The 18,414-nt window shown below is 38.5% G+C and overlaps 1 protein-coding gene across 4 annotated transcripts in view; it reads right to left on the minus strand.

Moving 5' to 3' along the window:
- LOC124528385 (cytochrome b5 reductase 4) overlaps positions 1-18,414 on the minus strand; it is a 94,620-nt gene continuing 76,206 nt past the window's right edge. For 2 of the 4 annotated variants that reach the window (XM_047101952.1, XM_047101953.1), the window contains 4 exons: positions 17,302-17,452; positions 16,909-16,995; positions 5,255-5,419; positions 1-615 (listed from right to left, as the gene is read on the minus strand). In XM_047101952.1, the coding sequence (XP_046957908.1) occupies positions 561-615; positions 5,255-5,419; positions 16,909-16,995; positions 17,302-17,452 (458 nt within the window). In that variant the 3' untranslated portion in view covers positions 1-560. Of the gene's footprint in view, positions 616-5,254; positions 5,420-15,322; positions 15,537-16,908; positions 16,996-17,301; positions 17,453-18,414 lie in introns of those variants that run through there. The other 2 variants (XM_047101954.1, XR_006966156.1) reach the window with 2 other exon arrangements.

The following is an 18,414-nucleotide window of genomic DNA, read 5'->3' on the forward strand; positions in this document are numbered from 1 at the left end:
TTAAAAAGTACTTAAGTATACGTTTATTCTACTCGGTATCAATGCCACACACACACACACACACACACAATGTTTCGATCACTTAATAAGTTAAAACATTCCATGTTTTAATAGTTAATAACAAGGACATAAATGATCATTTCCTGAGTTAACAGTGCAATGTAAAATTTAATCTGTATTGCTAATAAGACATTTTACAGCATAGAAATGTGATCAAAATGATCATTTACTTTATCATGTCATAAAACACCAGAGTTTACTGTAGTACAGTGATACACTTTAAATGGTAAGGAAGTCTGTGACTCATCACAAAAGACACCTGTATGTACTTGTTGCCATGGTCGATTCCAGGTCAAATATCAATAGCAAAATAAGTTATGGTACAAAATAAAGTCAACAAGTTGCCTCTACTGAAGGAATATTTGATTTCATTGAAGAAACTGAAACCTGGATTCTAGTTAACCTTTTAGTTAGTATGTACAAAAATGTTCTCTTAAAAAATACTAAGTAATCACAAATTTAGACAAAACAGTTGAATAAAGGACGATGACAGCTCTTCATTATGCTGTAAAACTATGGATCTCCTCTTTGGAAAAGTTCCTATCACGCAGCAACCTGGAAAACAAATAAAAAGTACATGTTTCTTTGGCAAAATGTTTAAAAATAAAGAAGATCAAAGTTGACCGTCATAACCATAGTATTTTTTCATTTTCCCCGCTTAGTATGCACTTTCTCTCCAAATATCTAGTCAGTGTTCAAATTTTCAACTGTCTCATAAATGCCATAATTCTAAAGTTTGTTTAATGCCAACTAAAATCTACTCAGTGTGATTAGCTGATGTTTTTTAGGTATCTTTTGATCTGCGAGATCCCTTCCATCTCTCTCTCTCTTCGTCCTGTGATTTCTTTGTTGACAAAACCAGATTTTTAGGTCTTGCGCCACCCAGAGTCTCCATTTTGCTGCATCTCTGTGGTATACTTTATTTATTTTTTTATTTTATTTTATTTTTTTTTTTTTAAATTTTTTTTTTCAACGTTTTTTATTTATTTTTGGGACAGAGAGAGACAGAGCATGAACGGGGGAGGGGCAGAGAGAGAAGGAAACACAGAATCGGAAACAGGCTCCAGGCTCTGAGCCATCAGCCCAGAGCCCGACGCGGGGCTCGAACTCACGGACCGCGAGATCGTGACCTGGCTGAAGTCGGACGCTTAACCGACTGCGCCACCCAGGCGCCCCAACTGTGGTATACTTTAATAATATGTTGCTGTGTCTCTTATTTCCCACATTTTAATAATTGGATCTTGAGGCTTGATCAGATACGGGTTCAATTCTTTTTGACAAGACTATCTCCTAGGTAGTGTTCTTCCATCAGGAGGCTCATCATACCTGGTTGCCTCTCTTTTTTGGATGCTAACAACCATTGGGGATCTACGTATACACCCATTAGTTCATGAGGGACTGAAGTTGGTGATACTCCTGTAACTCTTTCTTCATTTATCAGCTGAGGAATTCCATAGAGAAAAACGAACATCTGCTAATTTATTATGTAGTTGCCCAGTGGCACACCTCACAGAAAAGGCAGAATAAATGCTTCCCCCCCCCCTTTATTCACCAGTTTTCAGAGTAAGGAGTTGATCCCCCAGCACTCTATTCTCATTCTCCCAAACTGAACAAGACAAGCAGAAATGTCGCTGAAGTATAATTCAATTTGGAAAACAGTATAGAGACTGAAATCTTAGAAGTAGCTCTGTTTAAAATGCTGCTGAAACTAGAGAAGGCCAAATACCATATGATTTCACTCATGTGGAATTCAAGAAGCAAAACAAACAAAGAAAAAAGAAACCAAAAAAAAAGAAAAAAAGAAAAAAAGAAAGACTCTTAAATACAGAGAACAAACTGATGGCTGCCAGAGGGGGGCAGGGAGGGGGGTGGGTGGGTGAAACAGGTTGAGCACTGAGTAATGTACAGAAATGTTGAATCATAGTGTATGCCTGAAACTAATATAACACTGTAAGTTAATTATACTTCAGTAAAAAAGAAGAAAACGAAGTCGAAAATAAAAACATTTATTTAGTACTTGCTATATATGTAGTCACTGTGCTATGCACTTCACGTTCCTAAGTATTATAATTTATTCCCTTGTACAGGTGAGTGCACTAAAGCTTAGAAAGGTTAAGTATTTGGTTCTAGGACACGTGACTTGTGATTACAGATGCTTACAAGTGGCAGAGCTGGGATTCAAACTCAAATCAGCGGCTTCTAGGCAAACACACATATTCAGACAAAGTAAGGGTGTGCGCAGGAGTCACGGGGCCAACTCCGTGCAATGGTCAAGCCTCTCACTGTTTGGACTCACCTACCTTTCTAGCCACACTTTCTGTCCCTGCCTGGCCACACCAGGCTAGTCTTCTGCATACCTGCCCCTTAATGGGTCTGCTTGTTCCTCGGCCCATCCAACCCTTCCCCGCTTCCTGTGACTGGGCAGCATTTTGGCCGTCACTCAAACAACAGGTCTTTCCGACCATGCAGCATCTCTCCCTCCAATACACACCTGCCCAGGTGTAACTTGCCTCTTCCTGAATTTCCTTAACACTTGGGTTCCACCTCTAGTAAGAGGGTTTATGATATTCAGAGTCATATTTTAGTTATTAATGCATGCATTTGCTTCCACCACTAGACAGTGTGGGCCTCGACACCAGAGCCTGTTTTATTCATCTGTGCCACAAACACAGTGGGGATTTGGTAGATGAAAGCACCTTTACTGAGCAAGTGATTATCTTGCTCTTTATATCACAATAAAATCAGTTTCTGAGTCTTTCTCTTATCATATCCTACAAACCTAACGAATTTTCACCAAATATGGAGACTGTGTTTGAAATGGTTATACTTCTGTAGCAGACATGAGATTCATTTTGGAGGGCCTGAAGGAGTGAGAATCGCCCCCAAAGGAGTCATTTTTCAGGACAGCAAAACCTATGATCTAATAAGAGACCCACATAAATGTCAAGTAAGAGACACAAGACATTCATTAAGATGATCGAGACGAGGAAATCAAAGAAACAGGAGTCCTAAATTACAAGTCACAGGGCAAAGGCTATGAACTGCCAAGTACAGGCACATTCAGAGATACTGTGGATTCAGCTTGCAGACCACTGCAATAAAGTAAATATCAAAATACGGCAAGTCAAATAAATTTTTTTGTTTTCCAATGCATAGCAAAGTTCTATTTACACTACAGTCTGTTCAGTGTGCAACAGCATTGTGTCTAAAAAACAATGTACATACCTTAATTAAAAAAATACTTCACTGCTAAAAAAAAATGCTAACCATCGTCTGGGCTCTCGGCAAGTTGTAATCACCGATCACAGATCACCATAACACACGTGAGAATAATGCAAAAGAGTGAAATACTGTGACAATTACCAAAATGTGACACAGAAACACTGTTGGCAGGACAGCAACAATGGACTTGTGTGACACAGGGTTGCCACAATCTGCAGTATGTAACAAAAATGCAGTATGTGTGAAGCACAGTAAGTAGAGAGAAATAAAAAAAAGGTATGTCTGTACTATTTGAATTAAGCTACATCTCACAAGGCAATTCTGTGCAGCATGTTCAATTGTGAGCAAAAGCAGGGATCCATACATGACCAGTGATCCCCCTGAGCAATTCTTGTCAAGCCAGCTAGCAGCATGGAAAGATTAGCTCTGAGGTAAAGCTGAGAAAATAAAGCTGTAGAGATTACATTCAATTTTATAAATGCAGAAGTACTAGGATCTTGGCTATCTTCTATTCAATTACACATAGACTGAGGCTCCGGAATGCAAGGAAGTGGGTATGCAAATGAAGAGCCTGCAAATAGCCCATTGTTCATGGGAGAAAACAACACACTTCTAATAGGAGGCTGTACCAGGGATTCTTCCTCAGTCAGTTAATTGGGCTAAATGGCCTTGAAGACACAGTCTCTTTCAATGCTGAAGAGTTTATGATTCACATCATTTAAAATGATAATTAAATTGCAGTCTGCTATGAAGTAAGCATTAAGATACATTTAAAATAGCAGTGTCAGGGCGCCTGGGTGGCTCAGTCGGTTAAGCGGTTAAGCGTCCAACTTCGGCTCAGGACGTGATCTTGGGGCTTTGGAGTTCGAGCCCCGCGTCGGGCTCTGTGCTGACAGCCTGGAGCCTGGAGCCTCCTTCGGATTCTGGGTCTCCCTCTCTCTGCCCCTTCTCCAGCTCACACTCTGTCTTTCTTTCTCTCAAAAAAAATAAACATTAAAAAAAAATTTTTTTTTAAATAGCAGTGTCAACAAAGTAAAAGAATGTAGCCTTTAGCCTTTTTCTTTCTGAAAAATTATTTTACTTCAAATCATACTGTTAGTCTTCACTATAAATTTAATAGTTTTGTTCCAGCTTTGAAAGATTAAAAGTTTAAACAGTAATTTTTTAAAAAATCTGAAGTTGAGAGTGCTTATACAAAAGAACATTTTTTCTGAAGGTATTACAATCCAGAAATAAAATTCAATTTAATTAAAATACTTTTTTAAATGCAACATAGAGAGAAACATTTCTCAATGCATGTACTGAGGTCAATATGTTTCTTAATTAAAATTAAAAATAGTGAGAGAGAAAAGTAACCAGAAAATGTGAGGTTTAGTCATATCTCAAACAAGGAAAAACAGGGTAGTTGAGGCAGTCATATTTTAAAATCACCTATACACCCAACAGTGCCTACATAAATAATGAAATATTTTAAAGTGTCATTTTAGATTTAAATCAGAGCCAGGTGAATTTCGAGTAAGATGAACACTACCATTGATGCTTCGTCATCCAGTGTCAACTTGGAGTCTTAGCTTATTTATGTTCTAGTCTCTCCTTTTGTCTTGACGTCTGGCTTTCAATCCCTGTATTATTTACTAGCTTTTGCCTAACTGCAGAGAATGAAGAAAGGTGGAAAGCTGCAACAAGATGAACAATGCTTATTAATTATGTCCCAGATAAGAAAGTGGCACCATGTATCCACACTGCCAGTCATTAGCAATGATCATCATCCACATCTAACTCTATGCATAGTCCTGGCCTCCAACCTCTCACCTGCATGAAGGTTAAAAACTACTATTTTCTGAGGCTGTAACCGACTATTGTAGTGCAGGTTTGTATGAATGGGAAGAACAGAGCTAAGTCGATTGCTTCTTATGGAAGATTTTCATTTCACAGTGTTGGGCATTCTTTTCCGTACCACATTGCTACTCACCGTATTCCTTGTTCTGTAAATGGGGTTGGTCCACAAATGCAGATGAGGACTTTGGATTTGTCGGAACTTCTTTTCAAAAATTCAGAAAGAAGAGCTGGTGAAATGTGTCCCCATTTGCCATTCCATTCAGAAGTGGGTGCTGAGAGAACAAATTCAACATCAAATCTGGAGGAAAGAAACATTTTTTTAAGTCTATTATTTGAACATATTATTAGCATGTTTTAAGTTCATGAAAATATTTTCTTTTTTTCCCCTTGAGAACAACTGAATACCTAAACTGTAGTGTATGAAGTGTATAAATTGATACACTTGCTAGAAAAGCACTAGAACAGATGATAAGCAAAAGTTTAACAAAAACATATAGGTAAATCCATATTTACTAGGGGTTAACTTTTGCTACGAATAAGAAGAGTAATCTGGCGTTATTTACTGAACTCACTAGAAAGAGAGTTCCAAGGGATCTCAAAGAACTCCACATTTCTATTCATAATCTGCCTGTATAAATCACAGAACAGAGCAATTACCACTGGCATCTGTGTTTTAATCTCCGACCCAAACCTCTCCAACGAGCTCCAGACCCAAGAGCCTACTGGATTCATTTCTTGCTGTCTTCAACATCAACTTATGATCTCCCTATCCCACACCCGAGGTTATCTTTGTGAACGGCGCCATGGTCCACTTGGTTGCAAAAGCCAGGAGCTTGGGATTCATCCAGGAGACCTTTCTCTGCCTCACCTGCCATAAGCATATCCTCACCAAGTCCTGGCTCCTAACTGTGTGTCTACTTGGCTCAGTCTTCACGTGCTGCCCATCCTCTTCCTGAAATGCTTCTACTAAGCCCCCCACCCCCTTCAGTTCTTAGCTCAAGCATCATTTCCAAAGGGGGAAGCACTGCAGCCCACAGTGCTCTGTTATATGTGTTGTAGGAATGCTTTCCTTTCCCTTTTCTTCGCAGCCCTTACTTCGGCCTGTAAATATGTGGTGATCAAGATGATTATCCTATTAATGTCTACCTTGTCCGCTACATCATAAGCTCCATGAGAGCAAGGATCACTCTCTGGCTGTCACTGCATCCCTAGTGGCCAACACAAAGGAGGCATTCAGATACTAAGAAACGAAACACATGAAAGAAAAAAAAAATGGGTACAGAATTAAAATGAGAGAGAAGAACATCAAACCAAATCTCACAACGTACTCCAGACCATTTCTTCCCACAGCTCTGTGATCTGTTAAGTGAATTGTTGGTAAAGAATCACAGTAAATTAAAAATGTTATGTTGTACCTGATCTCCATTGTAGCAAACAATTCATTCTTAACCATTTTTAGCAGATCAAATGACTTTCTACATTTCCTAGTGAATAACTGAGATGCTTTCTCAAGATGAGCAGAAATAAATCATACGTTAACATCAATCTTAAGAAAAAGTAGAAGCGAACAGTTTCTCTTGTGAGGGGGCCCAGGGAGCCAAATGTCAGAACAGAAACAAGACATGGCCGTTGCCGCTGCCCTCATGTCGCTGTGCGACAGCTCAGGTAAGGTGCCTGCAAACTGACTGGCACAGAGCAGCACAGGCCAACGCTGAGTGTCTGCAGGGGCTCGGAGAACCAGTCCAGGCTCTCACCCAGACCCAGGCCTCTTGGTCTTATTTGTTCATTTGCAGAATGAGGTGGGAAAACTATATCATCTCTGTTCTAATATTCTGATTTTATATTTAAAAACCCTACAGAATTATGTTCTATTTCTTACCTTTAAGGTCCCCATGTGGTTTTAGCAGCAATCTATTCTACTCTGTACAAAACAGCTTCCCCAAATACTTTCTTTCACTAACTTATTTTTCGTTGCTGGCATTTAAAATTTAAAATAGTTTTAGATAATTCCAGAATGTACTATTTGTACACTGTTCTGGGTTTGGCTTGAGGTAAGTGTGCAAAAATACTTGAAGGAATAAAGAAACTTATTTACAAAGAAGCCATATTGGCTAAAAAACAAACAAACAAACAAACAAACAAACAAACAAAAAAAAAACCAAAAATGTGTCTGGAAGAACAAAGTCATATGCTGGCATCTATGAAATCACATTAAAAAATGTACGTGAATTCATAAATGCATTTTTCTGGGAAGATCCATAGCCTTTCAGCAGATCATCAAAGGAGACCCAAAAGCAACTGCAGAACCATTATGTTAAGACATTTCCAATTATACACAGACAACTGGATAAAAGATTGCAATTACCTGGTTAAATTAAAAATAAAAACTTGTCTCTTCTGGCTCTATTTCCAACAGGTTGGTCACTGGAATAAAACTGCTAAGATCTATAAATTAATACTGGTGTCCCTCTCACCTAATTTTCCTTTACTGAGATATTTAAAAGAAAAAAAAAAAGCCTAGTCATTGGCATACCTTCTGCAGGCATCTACTAAAGGGTGATAAATAACTGAGATCCTTACATAAAGGGTGTAGCCTTCCCATGCATTTCGTATTTATTCACACAGCGGTCCCTCGGTCATAATTTTTGGGCGCTTAATGGAAAAAGCACACAGCCACATGGATATAATTTTTAGGGATATTGTGAAGAGGATGCTCTCCTGCTTAGCCGCTACAGGATTAGAAGAGCTTAAAGTGGGATAGGAGCAATACCAAATTAAGATTCAAGAATATTTTAAAGAAGCATTCCTTTTTATCATATTAAGATACAGGTGATTACTATGGAATCCTCTCTTCTGGGTTATTATGAATAAGGGCCAATTTGCTGTATGCAACAATTATAGCCGTGAGGCATAAGAGTAAATGTTCTGAAACTCTTTTCTGCCCTGTGATCTCAACATGCAGGAAAGGACTAGAACTCTTGAGAAGGTTACCTGAAAATAAATTTAGATAATCTATTAAGTGCAAACAAAGCAACATAAAAAGAGAGCAAGTGGGCGAGAGAAAGTAGACCTGCTTCTGGTAAATAAATGTGGTCTAAATGTCAATGGAAGTAAACAAGCTGGTGAAAATAATTACTATTTTTTTTTCAATATATGAAGTTTATTGTCAAACTGGTTTCCATACAACACCCAGTGCTCATCCCAAAAGGTGCCCTCCTCAATACCCAGCACCCACCCTCCCCTCCCTCCCACTCCCCATCAACCCTCAGTTTGTTCTCAGTTTTTAAGAGTCTCTTATGCTTTGGCTCTCTTCCACTCCAACCTCTTTTTTTTTTCCTTCCCCTCCCCCATGGGTTTCTGTTAAGTTTCTCAGGATCCACATAAGAGTGAAACCATATGGTATCTGTCTTTCTCTGTATGGCTTATTTCACTTAGCATAACACCCTCCAGTTCCATCCATGTTGCTACAAAGGGCCATATTTCATTCTTTCTCATTGCCACGTAGTACTCCATTGTGTATATAAACCACAATTTCTTGGGGCGCCTGGGTGGCGCAGTCGGTTAAGCGTCCGACTTCGGCCGGGTCACGATCTCGCGGTCTGTGAGTTCGAGCCCCGCGTCGGGCTCTGGGCTGATGGCTCAGAGCCTGGAGCCTGTTTCCGATTCTGTGTCTCCCTCTCTCTCTGCCCCTCGCCCGCTCATGCTCTGTCTCTCTCTGTCCCAAAAATAAATAAACGTTGAAAAAAAAAATTTTTTTTTAAACCACAATTTCTTTATCCATTCATCAGTTGATGGACATTTAGGCTCTATCCATAATTTGGCTCTTGTTGAGAGTGCTGCTATAAACATTGGGGTACAAGTGTCCCTATGCATCAGTACTCCTGTACTCCTTGGATAAATTCCTAGCAGTGCTATTGCTCGGTCATAGGGTAGGTCTATTTTTAATTTTTTGAGGAACCTCCACACTGTTTTCCAGAGTGGCTGCACCAATTTGCATTCCCACCAACAGTGCCAGAAGGTTCCCGTTTCTTCACATCCTCTCCAGCATCTATAGTCTCCTGATTTGTTCATTTTGGCCACTCTGACTGGCGTGAGGTGATATCTGAGTGTGGTTTTGATTTGTATTTCCCTGATAAGGAGCGATGTTGAGCACCTTTTCACTTGCCTGTTGGCCATCTGGATGTCTTCTTTAGAGAAGTATCTTTTCATGTTGAAAATAATTATTTTAAAGTAGACTGATAATGATCCAAGATGAAAAGTCTTGAAATACAAATGTATGCATTCAATCTAAAATGACTGCAGAGCCTGCAGTCATCAACAACTGATTCCCTCCCCCTCCGGCCAATCAGCTTCCAAAATGTACCTCCTTCACATTTCTTACACATATCTCCTGCCTTCCTATTTTTACTGCCACAACTCTGCAATAGGCCTTTATATCTCTCGACTAAAATACTGCTCTAATATCCTTAGCCCTAATCTATCTGACACATCATGGCTATCTTAGTTCTTCTAAAAACCCAGAACCCATCTTACAACTTTCTGCTCAGAAAGCTTCTGTGATTAGTCACTGCCTAGAGAAGGGTATTTCAGGGTATTTGGAGACCCAGCTTTTCCTGATTTCTCTAGATAAAGAAAAATACTAGATCATAGGGTATTTGTCTTTCTCTGACTGACTTACTTTGCTTAGCATTAAACTCTCTAGCTCCATCCATGTTATTGCAAATGGCAAGATTTCATTTTTTGATGGATGAACAATACCACATGATTTCACTCATATGTGGAACTTAAGAAACAAAACAAACATACAAAAAGAGAGAGAGAAACCGAGAAGCCACTCTTAACTATAGAGAACAAACTGGTGGTTACCAGAGGGGAGGTGGGTGGGAAGATGGGTGAAACAGGTGAAGGGGATTAAGAGCCCACCCATCACAACGAGCACTGAATAACGTACAGAATTCCTGAATCACTATATTGTATACCTGAAACTAACAAAACACTGTATGTTAACCATACTGGAATCAAAATAAAAACCAATAAAAAAGAGAAAAATACTAGAAACAACAGGAAAACTAGTTATTTGCTCACAGGGTAATAATTCACAAAATAAACAGGTAGGGGTTAAAATTTGATAAAACATACATATTACAGAGACATTTTTCAAAATGAATCTGATGAAACACTAGTGTTCTTCCAGATGTGAGTGGTAATCCATGAGAGAAGGCTAACCTCTCAAATGAGTATGGGACTACTGGGTTAAGAAAAGTTAAATAGATTTCTTCAGAATTTCTCAAAACCTTGAATATGCTAACTTCGCAACAAATCTTCAAGAAGGTAATATAGTACACATTCTGTCTCAGACTTATTTAATCACAGAGCCCTTTGGTCAGGGGAACACATGGACGTTTAAAAAAACACATTCCAAGAAACACACCATTTGAGGAACATCTGGGAGGAAGAAAGTCCCTTATGGGTCCATATTAGGGGCCCACATATTTGAGCACATCACAGGCTGGAGAAAAAGAAAGGGGTTCGGGCACATTTCCAATGTACTTGTGCCTCTGAGATCATCGGCATCTGCTATCTCAATTAGACTGAAACATCGCTAGTCTTAATGCTGACACCAGGGTACAGAAACATAGTCATTATCTACAGACCCTGTCAGTAATAAAGGGAGATGTGCTTCCCAGGTTGCCGGAACTTCCCATGTACTAAGTGTAATACAGGAATTACGCTTAAGGTCTTCCATGGCCAGATTTTAACTACCCTGTTTCGTTGACTGTAAAATAAGAGGATTAGAAGTGATCACCACTAAGATTCCTTCCAATAAGGATATAATTAATGGTTTTATTTTTACAAAGTTATTTCACATTGTTTTCCTTTCCACACACAGTTCAACATAATTGGACTCAACATACTGGCCCTCTTGGTTTTTTGCTTATAAAAAATCCTATTATACAAATTTCTTTTCCTGTTCACAGAAATGCTAATTGCTCCCCAAAGCCCAGACCTTCCTCTATGAAGCTTTGACATCCCCACCCTCACAAAAACAGAATCACTCCTCCTCCTAGACTTCTAGAACATATGACTCATTTCTCTCAAGACTTTACACTTACTGCCGAACTTGAGAACTTCACCACCACTTGGGGATTCTTACTCATTCTGTATCTTTCCCCAACATTAAGCACATTTTGCAAAGAGTGAGCACACAAGTGACTGAAGTGATGTGCCTGGTCCACCGGTGCCCATAACGGGGTACACAATCCCCTGTCCTTGTGCTGCTTGGAATCCCTTTCTCTTTCGCCTTGCCTTATGCCCTAAACATTAACCTCATCCTTTCTAAAGGAAAAATAATGACACTAACATATCAAGTGTGGGGAGTACAATATTCTGTGCTTGGTAATTTACCTTTCTCGAGGCTATTTGTCAAAATGTATCAATAGCCTTGGTATTCTGTGACCTGATGATTCTTCTGATGAATTTTTATCCTGCATATGGAGGTACAGAGCAGCTTGTAATCACTATGCCAAGCAGCAGGGGATTGGTTAAATAAGTCATGGTATGGTTACATGACTGCATATAGTGCAGCTATTAAAAATCAGTTTTCCCAACTGACACTACTGGAATTTGGGGCCGGTTATTTCTTTGTTGTGGGAGATTGTTGTGTGTATGTAGTATGTTGCAGCATTCCTGGACTCTACCAACTAGATGCCCTCCGTTGTGATGATAAAAAATGTTTTCAGACATTAATGTCCCCTAAAGTCATTGGAACAGGGTGGAGAGGCAGATTGAGGTGGCAGACAAAAACTGGTTTAAACTATTTGACACACAGGGGCGCCTGGGTGGCTCAGTCGGTTGGGCGTCCGACTTCGGCTCAGGTCATGATCTCACGGTCCGTGAGTTTGAGCCCTGTGTCGGGCTCCGTGCTGACAGCTCGGAGCCTGGAGCCTGCTTCTGATTCTGTCTCCCTCTCTCTGACTCTCCCCCTTTCATGCTCTGTCTCTCTCTGTCTCAAAAATAAATAAACATTAAAATATTCGACACACAGAATGTGCATAATATACTAAGTAGAAAATGTAGTTATAAAAAGTTTAATCAGTATGTCTACATTATTTAAAATTTTTTTTCTAATGTTTTTTTAATTTATTTTTGACAGAGAGAGAGAGAGAGAGAGAGAGAGAGAGAGAGAGAATGTCAAGCAGGGGAGGGGCAGAGAGAGACAGAAACACAGAATCTGAAGCAGGCTCTAGGCTCTGAGTTATCAGCACAGAGCCCAACATGGAGCTTGAACGCATGAACTGCGAAATCATGATCTGAGCTGAAGTCATTTGCTTAACTGACTGAACTACTCAGGAGCCCTAAGACTACATTATTTAAAAAACAAAATAAAAAGATGAGTGTGTATAAGTGCACACATGTGTGTGTCAGAGAGCGAGACAAGGAGATAGCTTTATTAAAAGAAGGTTTTCTCCAAAAATGACTGTTTTGAAATGGAAGGGAAAATACCTATTAAATTTATATATTACAGGGGTGCCTGGGTAGCTCAGTCGGTTGAGCGTCCGACTTCGGCTCAGGTCATGACCTTGCAGTTCATGAGTTTGAGCACTGCGTCAGGCTCTGTGCTGACATCTCAGAGCCTGGAGCCTGCTTCAGATTCTGTGCCTCCCTCTCTCTCTGCCCCAACCCACTCACATTCTGTCTCTGTCTCTCTCAAAAATAAACATTAAAAAAAAATTTATATATAACAAAATGTTGTCCAGAGGTCAATCTCAATGTCAAGCTATCCCGCCCCTCAAAAATCATTTTGCAAAAGGTGAGAACTCACAGAGCTAGGGCATTCTACAGGGATGGGACCTCATGCATAACACTGTTCAGAGGTCAAGAGAGAGATAAACGAAATTTAATTTGGATCCCAGTTTACATAGTAATTAACTATAGCTACTACCACACATTTTTGCCTTCTGTTTCCTCTCAAATTTCTTAAGAAAAATAAATGTGTGAGATTTTGCTAGATTTGAAATGTTGTGAATGGAGTCCTAACTACTGGACATATTTGGATAAAATTCAAGTAAGCTGTTTTCTGTTTAAATTTTATATTTAATGACATGGAAACTTGACTGAAATAGAAACATCCCATAAAAGTACTTATAGTGTACCTGTGTTTTGCAATTCTATTAAGTTTAGCAATGTGGGTAAATGAAGAGATACATTCCCTGGATTGTATGAGAAAATAAGCCAACATAGTATCTTGTTCACTGTTGTGCCCCTGTGTAGAGAGGCACATAGCAGAGCTCACATTTATTTAATGAATGAATCAATGTTACAAATACGCTAATTATGGGCTAGGCACCTACACAAACTGTCTCACTGACCCCTGTAGCCAAATAATTCTATGATGTAGGTAATTGATATCCTTATTTCTACAAGCGGAAAAACTGAGGCTCAGTCAGATCAAATAACTTGCCCAAGGTCACAAGGTTAGTAAGCTCCCATTATGCAATGATTTTTCTAAGAATTTCATCTGTTAATATTATCTAGATAAACTTGGAGGACAAGCATAGCATGCTCGCTGAAAATCAGAGTATTAGATCATATCTTAGCCTCAATATCCATCCTATCTGTCCCTTCTTATTCCACAAGGACTGAGTGGAAGGCTGAGACCTAATCCTACAGAGTAAGGTATTTCACTTGCTTTAACTACAAAATTTAGAAGGATTTTTAAAAAGATATTTACAACCCAATAATTATTTTAATATGTTCAGGTGTCACATTTTGTCATCAGAAACTTTATTACTAAAATTAGGAGTGATACAGGAAAGTCAAGATGTAGGAAAGGATGGTTTAATACATAAAAGATGCCCTTAAATACTAACTAAAATACAGATGTGACTAATTAAAATAACCTTATATTAAATCTGAGTTTTTACTTTCCTTTTTTGTATGGGACTCAACAATAGTGCTAAAAACCCATTAATAAGCCTTTAAGGCTGGGTTTCTCATAAAGCCTCAGAATATGGTAACATTCCTGGTAAACATTCCATACAAGCATGGCCTTTTTGTTTTCCAGTGAGGGCATGACATGAGTCTCCAGGGAGCGGCAATCATACAACACTAGAAGTCCGTGCCAACAGAGTGCCTCAAGCAAGGACAATTATGTCTCCAAGAAGAAGGAGGAGGTTAGCGAGTAGAGAGAGCGAGCACCCAGGAGCATGAGGGGAGGGCAAGAAGAGAAACAGAAGGAGAAGAGGGAGGATAAAGGTAGGCCAGAAGTCAGAGCGCCATCACTTCTCTCAGCAAGCTGGAGAGTCCACTCACCTGGTGAATGCTGTTAGAGCCAGGCATCCAGATAGGAAAAAAAAGGGGCCTTTCCTCACCCTCAATATTCCAGCCTATGCAATCCACCAACCCAAATTATGTAGACCAAAACAAAACAGAATGAAACAAAAGAAAACACACTTTATGTTCAGAGGCTGTCAACACATTTCTTTTTACCAAGTACTTCTTAAATCAAGTTTAGCTCCTACTGAAAGTCTACAAGTACAATGTCTGTTCATGAAAATAATAGCAAATGGATCCTCTCGTACAAGGGAACTATGTTCAAAAATAACTTTGTCAAAACGTTGTCGGAAACATTTTTTTTAAAACAACCCTACAGTTAAAAAGCTTAGCAATGCTGTTTAAATTCTTTTATTTTTTTTTATTTTTTTTTATATATATGAAATTTATTGACAAATTGGTTTCCATACAACACCCAGTGCTCATCCCAAAAGGTGCCCTCCTCAATACCCATCACCCACCCTCCCCTCCCTCCCATCCCCCATCAACCCTCAGTTTGTTCTCAGTTTTTAACAGTCTCTTATGCTTTGGCTCTCTCCCACTCTAACCTCTTTTTTTTTTTTTTCCTTCCCCTCCCCCATGGGTTCCTGTTAAGTTTCTCAGGATCCACATAAGAGTGAAACCATATGGTATCTGTCTTTCTCTGTATGGCTTATTTCACTTAGCATTACACTCTCCAGTTCCATCCACGTTGCTACAAAAGGCCATATTTCATTTTTTCTCATTGCCACGTACTATTCCATTGTGTATATATACCACAATTTCTTTATCCATTCATCAGTTGATGGACATTTAGGCTCTTTCCATAATTTGGCTATTGTTGAGAGTGCTGCTATGAACATTGGGGTACAAGTGCCCCTATGCATCAGTACTCCTGTATCCCTTGGATAAATTCCTAGCAGTGCTATTGCTGGGTCATAGGAATAAATTCTTTTAAATGTTTGATCAGGAAAACAGGAGCTCAGTTAATGCAGAAATGAAACGCATGTACGTAGAGTTCTTCTAAGCCACAATTCAAGTATCTGAGGTAGGCCATCAGTTTCCAAAGCAGTTACACAATCTTCTCCAATCATCACATTAGCCTTACAAAGTAAGTAGGAAAGATGTCATTATTTCATTTGGAAGATAAAGAGACAGGCCCACAGAGCTAAGTAATTTTTGAGTAAGGTCCAAGCTGGTGAAGGGTAGAATGAAAACCAGAATTTAGGCTTTAGGCTTTGTGGTACATGCCGCTTCTAACTTTCCACTTTCAAAAGTGTGAAAAAGACGCTTGAAAACCTAGGAATTTGTATTTCTTTAAATCATGCTCTAAACTGTCGTACGGCTACCTAAATACAAATACTTTTAGGTTTATGGTTTAAGTATGTAAGAAGACTCAATACTTCAAGGATAAGTGAGTCAGGTCATCTTTAATTTGTGAACGTTATTTATGAAGAGAGAGAGGGGAAGAGGATGGAAGACAGGAGGGAGGAAAAACGAAAGGTGGCCATTCATTCCCACACCGAGGACGTTCGGAAAGTAGTCACAAGAAACAGAGTCCCAGAACAGCTGAGTTGTTGACATCTTTAACTCGAACTTTCAAAAAGCCTTGAATTTTATCTGTCCTGTACAGTCTTAAACATATTTACTTCAGATATTTTGTGTGAAGTCCTTATGAAGTCCTGAATTTCTTAAACATAGCTTTGGATGACTACAGATATGCTTTACAAAGTATGACAGCTCCTCCAATTCACTCTTCCAAACAATACCTTCAGAATTTCCTGCTGCTTTTAACTCTCTTTAGGGGAGATAGGGCATATGTCCATTTCAACTATCTAATTTCAGCTGACTGTGCTAGGGCTTTCTTCAATGAAACAGATTCCCATGCTTTCTCATTCTATCAGAGTTCAGCCTGGCTCGAACTTTTTTCTATTGCCTATGCCAGCATTCCCCAAGGTGCGTACTGAGGACCACCAGTATTAACAGCTATTAATGACTTAATGTAGACAAACAAAAATGAAGAAAATCTTAACTGAACATGCATAAGGAAGCCCCCCTCTAAAGTCACAAAGGCTCTAAGAAATCTTGTAGTAAGGAAATATATTTATTTTTGCTTGATCCATCTTATCACATTTATTTGATTTGCACGCACTATAGCAAGAAAATCTTGAATCATCAAATTGGCTACACTAGATCATTTTCAGTGAAACTCAACTCAGAATAAGTAACACGTTAAAACATAACGCCCAGTATATATTTTATCAATACATATATGATGTCGTATTAATCTTACCGAACAGTATTTCTTTGGGGGAGGGATATTAACATTACTTGCATTGAGGGAATTATTGATTAGTTTATTTTTTCTTTGACGGGGCTTCCTGGCTAATTAAACACTCCAATCAAAGGAGATAAGGCCTAGACTGACTATACATTTTTGAATATTTAAGTGCAGAGCTAACACCGGTTTAATACCTTTTATCTTTAAATGCTAATTTCTCCAACTGGCTTCTCCAAATTATATCATCCTCTGTTTTATTGAAGAACATCAGCTTCACTTTCCTTAAAAGAAAAAACAACAACAACTCAAAAAGAACTATTTCAGTTACATTTAAAATATGCATGAATGGAAAAGTCTAAACGTAAACTGGCATGAATGTTTTTTAGTGCCAATTAGGTAACCCAAAGTATCAAAAATAAAAGAATCAAGTTAGTAAAACAGCTAGGACTAGAAGATGTAGGGTAAGGAAATGATAAATGAGGAAATGAGAATACGTCTATTAAGGTCCACTGAGTAATTAATTTAGAATACCTTACACTAATCTAATAGCCTCATAAAGGATAGTAATTAAAGATAAAGTTACATACCTGAGACTGGGTATGTTAGTCAAAGCATAATTCAGTATTTTAACCATTGGTGTGAAGCCTGTTCCAGCTGCCAATAAAAAGAGATCTTCTAATTCTTGGAACTGGGATATTTTAAAACTGCCCTCAGGATTGCTTACGGAAACAAAATCTCCTAAACAATGAAATATAAACTAAATCAGAAGAAAAAAAAATCAGGGAAACTGACGTTAGCCTAGCTAAATTTAGAACACTGAGGAGTAACAGGATGAATTCATAACTTTCTGACTACATCTTAGTCTTTAAGGTATGTAAGGAGTTTGGGGAATACTCATTAAGCCCCCAAGTATGTCTGGATTATATCCTTATAACCAAATTAATAATGAGGTTTTATGACACTCATTTCCCAACATTATTTTCCCAAACCATCTAGAATCTCTAATTTACAAACCACTGACAAGCACTTAAGTACAAATTCTCAGTAAAGGACTGATTGCTAAGCTAAATTATAAGCACCTCAAAAGCAGTGTCTATGTATACCTGTCTTACACAGTACAAGGTGGAGAATATATACTCACTGCTTACATATGGATTCTTAGCCATAGCAATAAAACTAGTAGGAGAGAAAATGGAAATAGAAAAGTATTCTAAAATCTTACGTTAGTAAATGTGCTAACTTCACCTTCATGAAATCTTTGAAAAACCTATTAAAACAACAGCTGTTCTGAATTGAACACCTATAAAAACAAAGCAAGATCAGAAACTGTACTTAGAGCATGCTACTTCTCAATCTAGAATAAAAATATTTGAGCAAAACATTTTCTGTAGTGCATTTTTATATAACCACTCTGTACCACTCATATAAGAGAACTGCCTTTAAGACATTTCAGAAATTTTCAATGTAATTTTAAAAATAGAAAAGTTAAACATGTTTTAAAAACAATTTCAAATAATTTGCTTTATTTCTTTAAATGCTTGGATGTTCATAATTTTTCCTTCTTGTCCACAGCGGGATAGTAAGGATCTTGCAGTAACTGATGAATTAAGTATTGGAAGGTAACAGAAGCTCCCCGTTATAGTTAAAAGGACCATAAGATCAGAACATCTTCAGGAAAAAGTCAGCTGGTTGTTTACTAA

This window comes from Lynx rufus, unplaced genomic scaffold (genome assembly GCF_022079265.1).
Source record: "Lynx rufus isolate CCGP_SWC_20201006 ecotype Redwood Valley unplaced genomic scaffold, mLynRuf1.p SCAF_6, whole genome shotgun sequence".
Taxonomy (NCBI): Eukaryota; Metazoa; Chordata; class Mammalia; order Carnivora; family Felidae; genus Lynx; species Lynx rufus.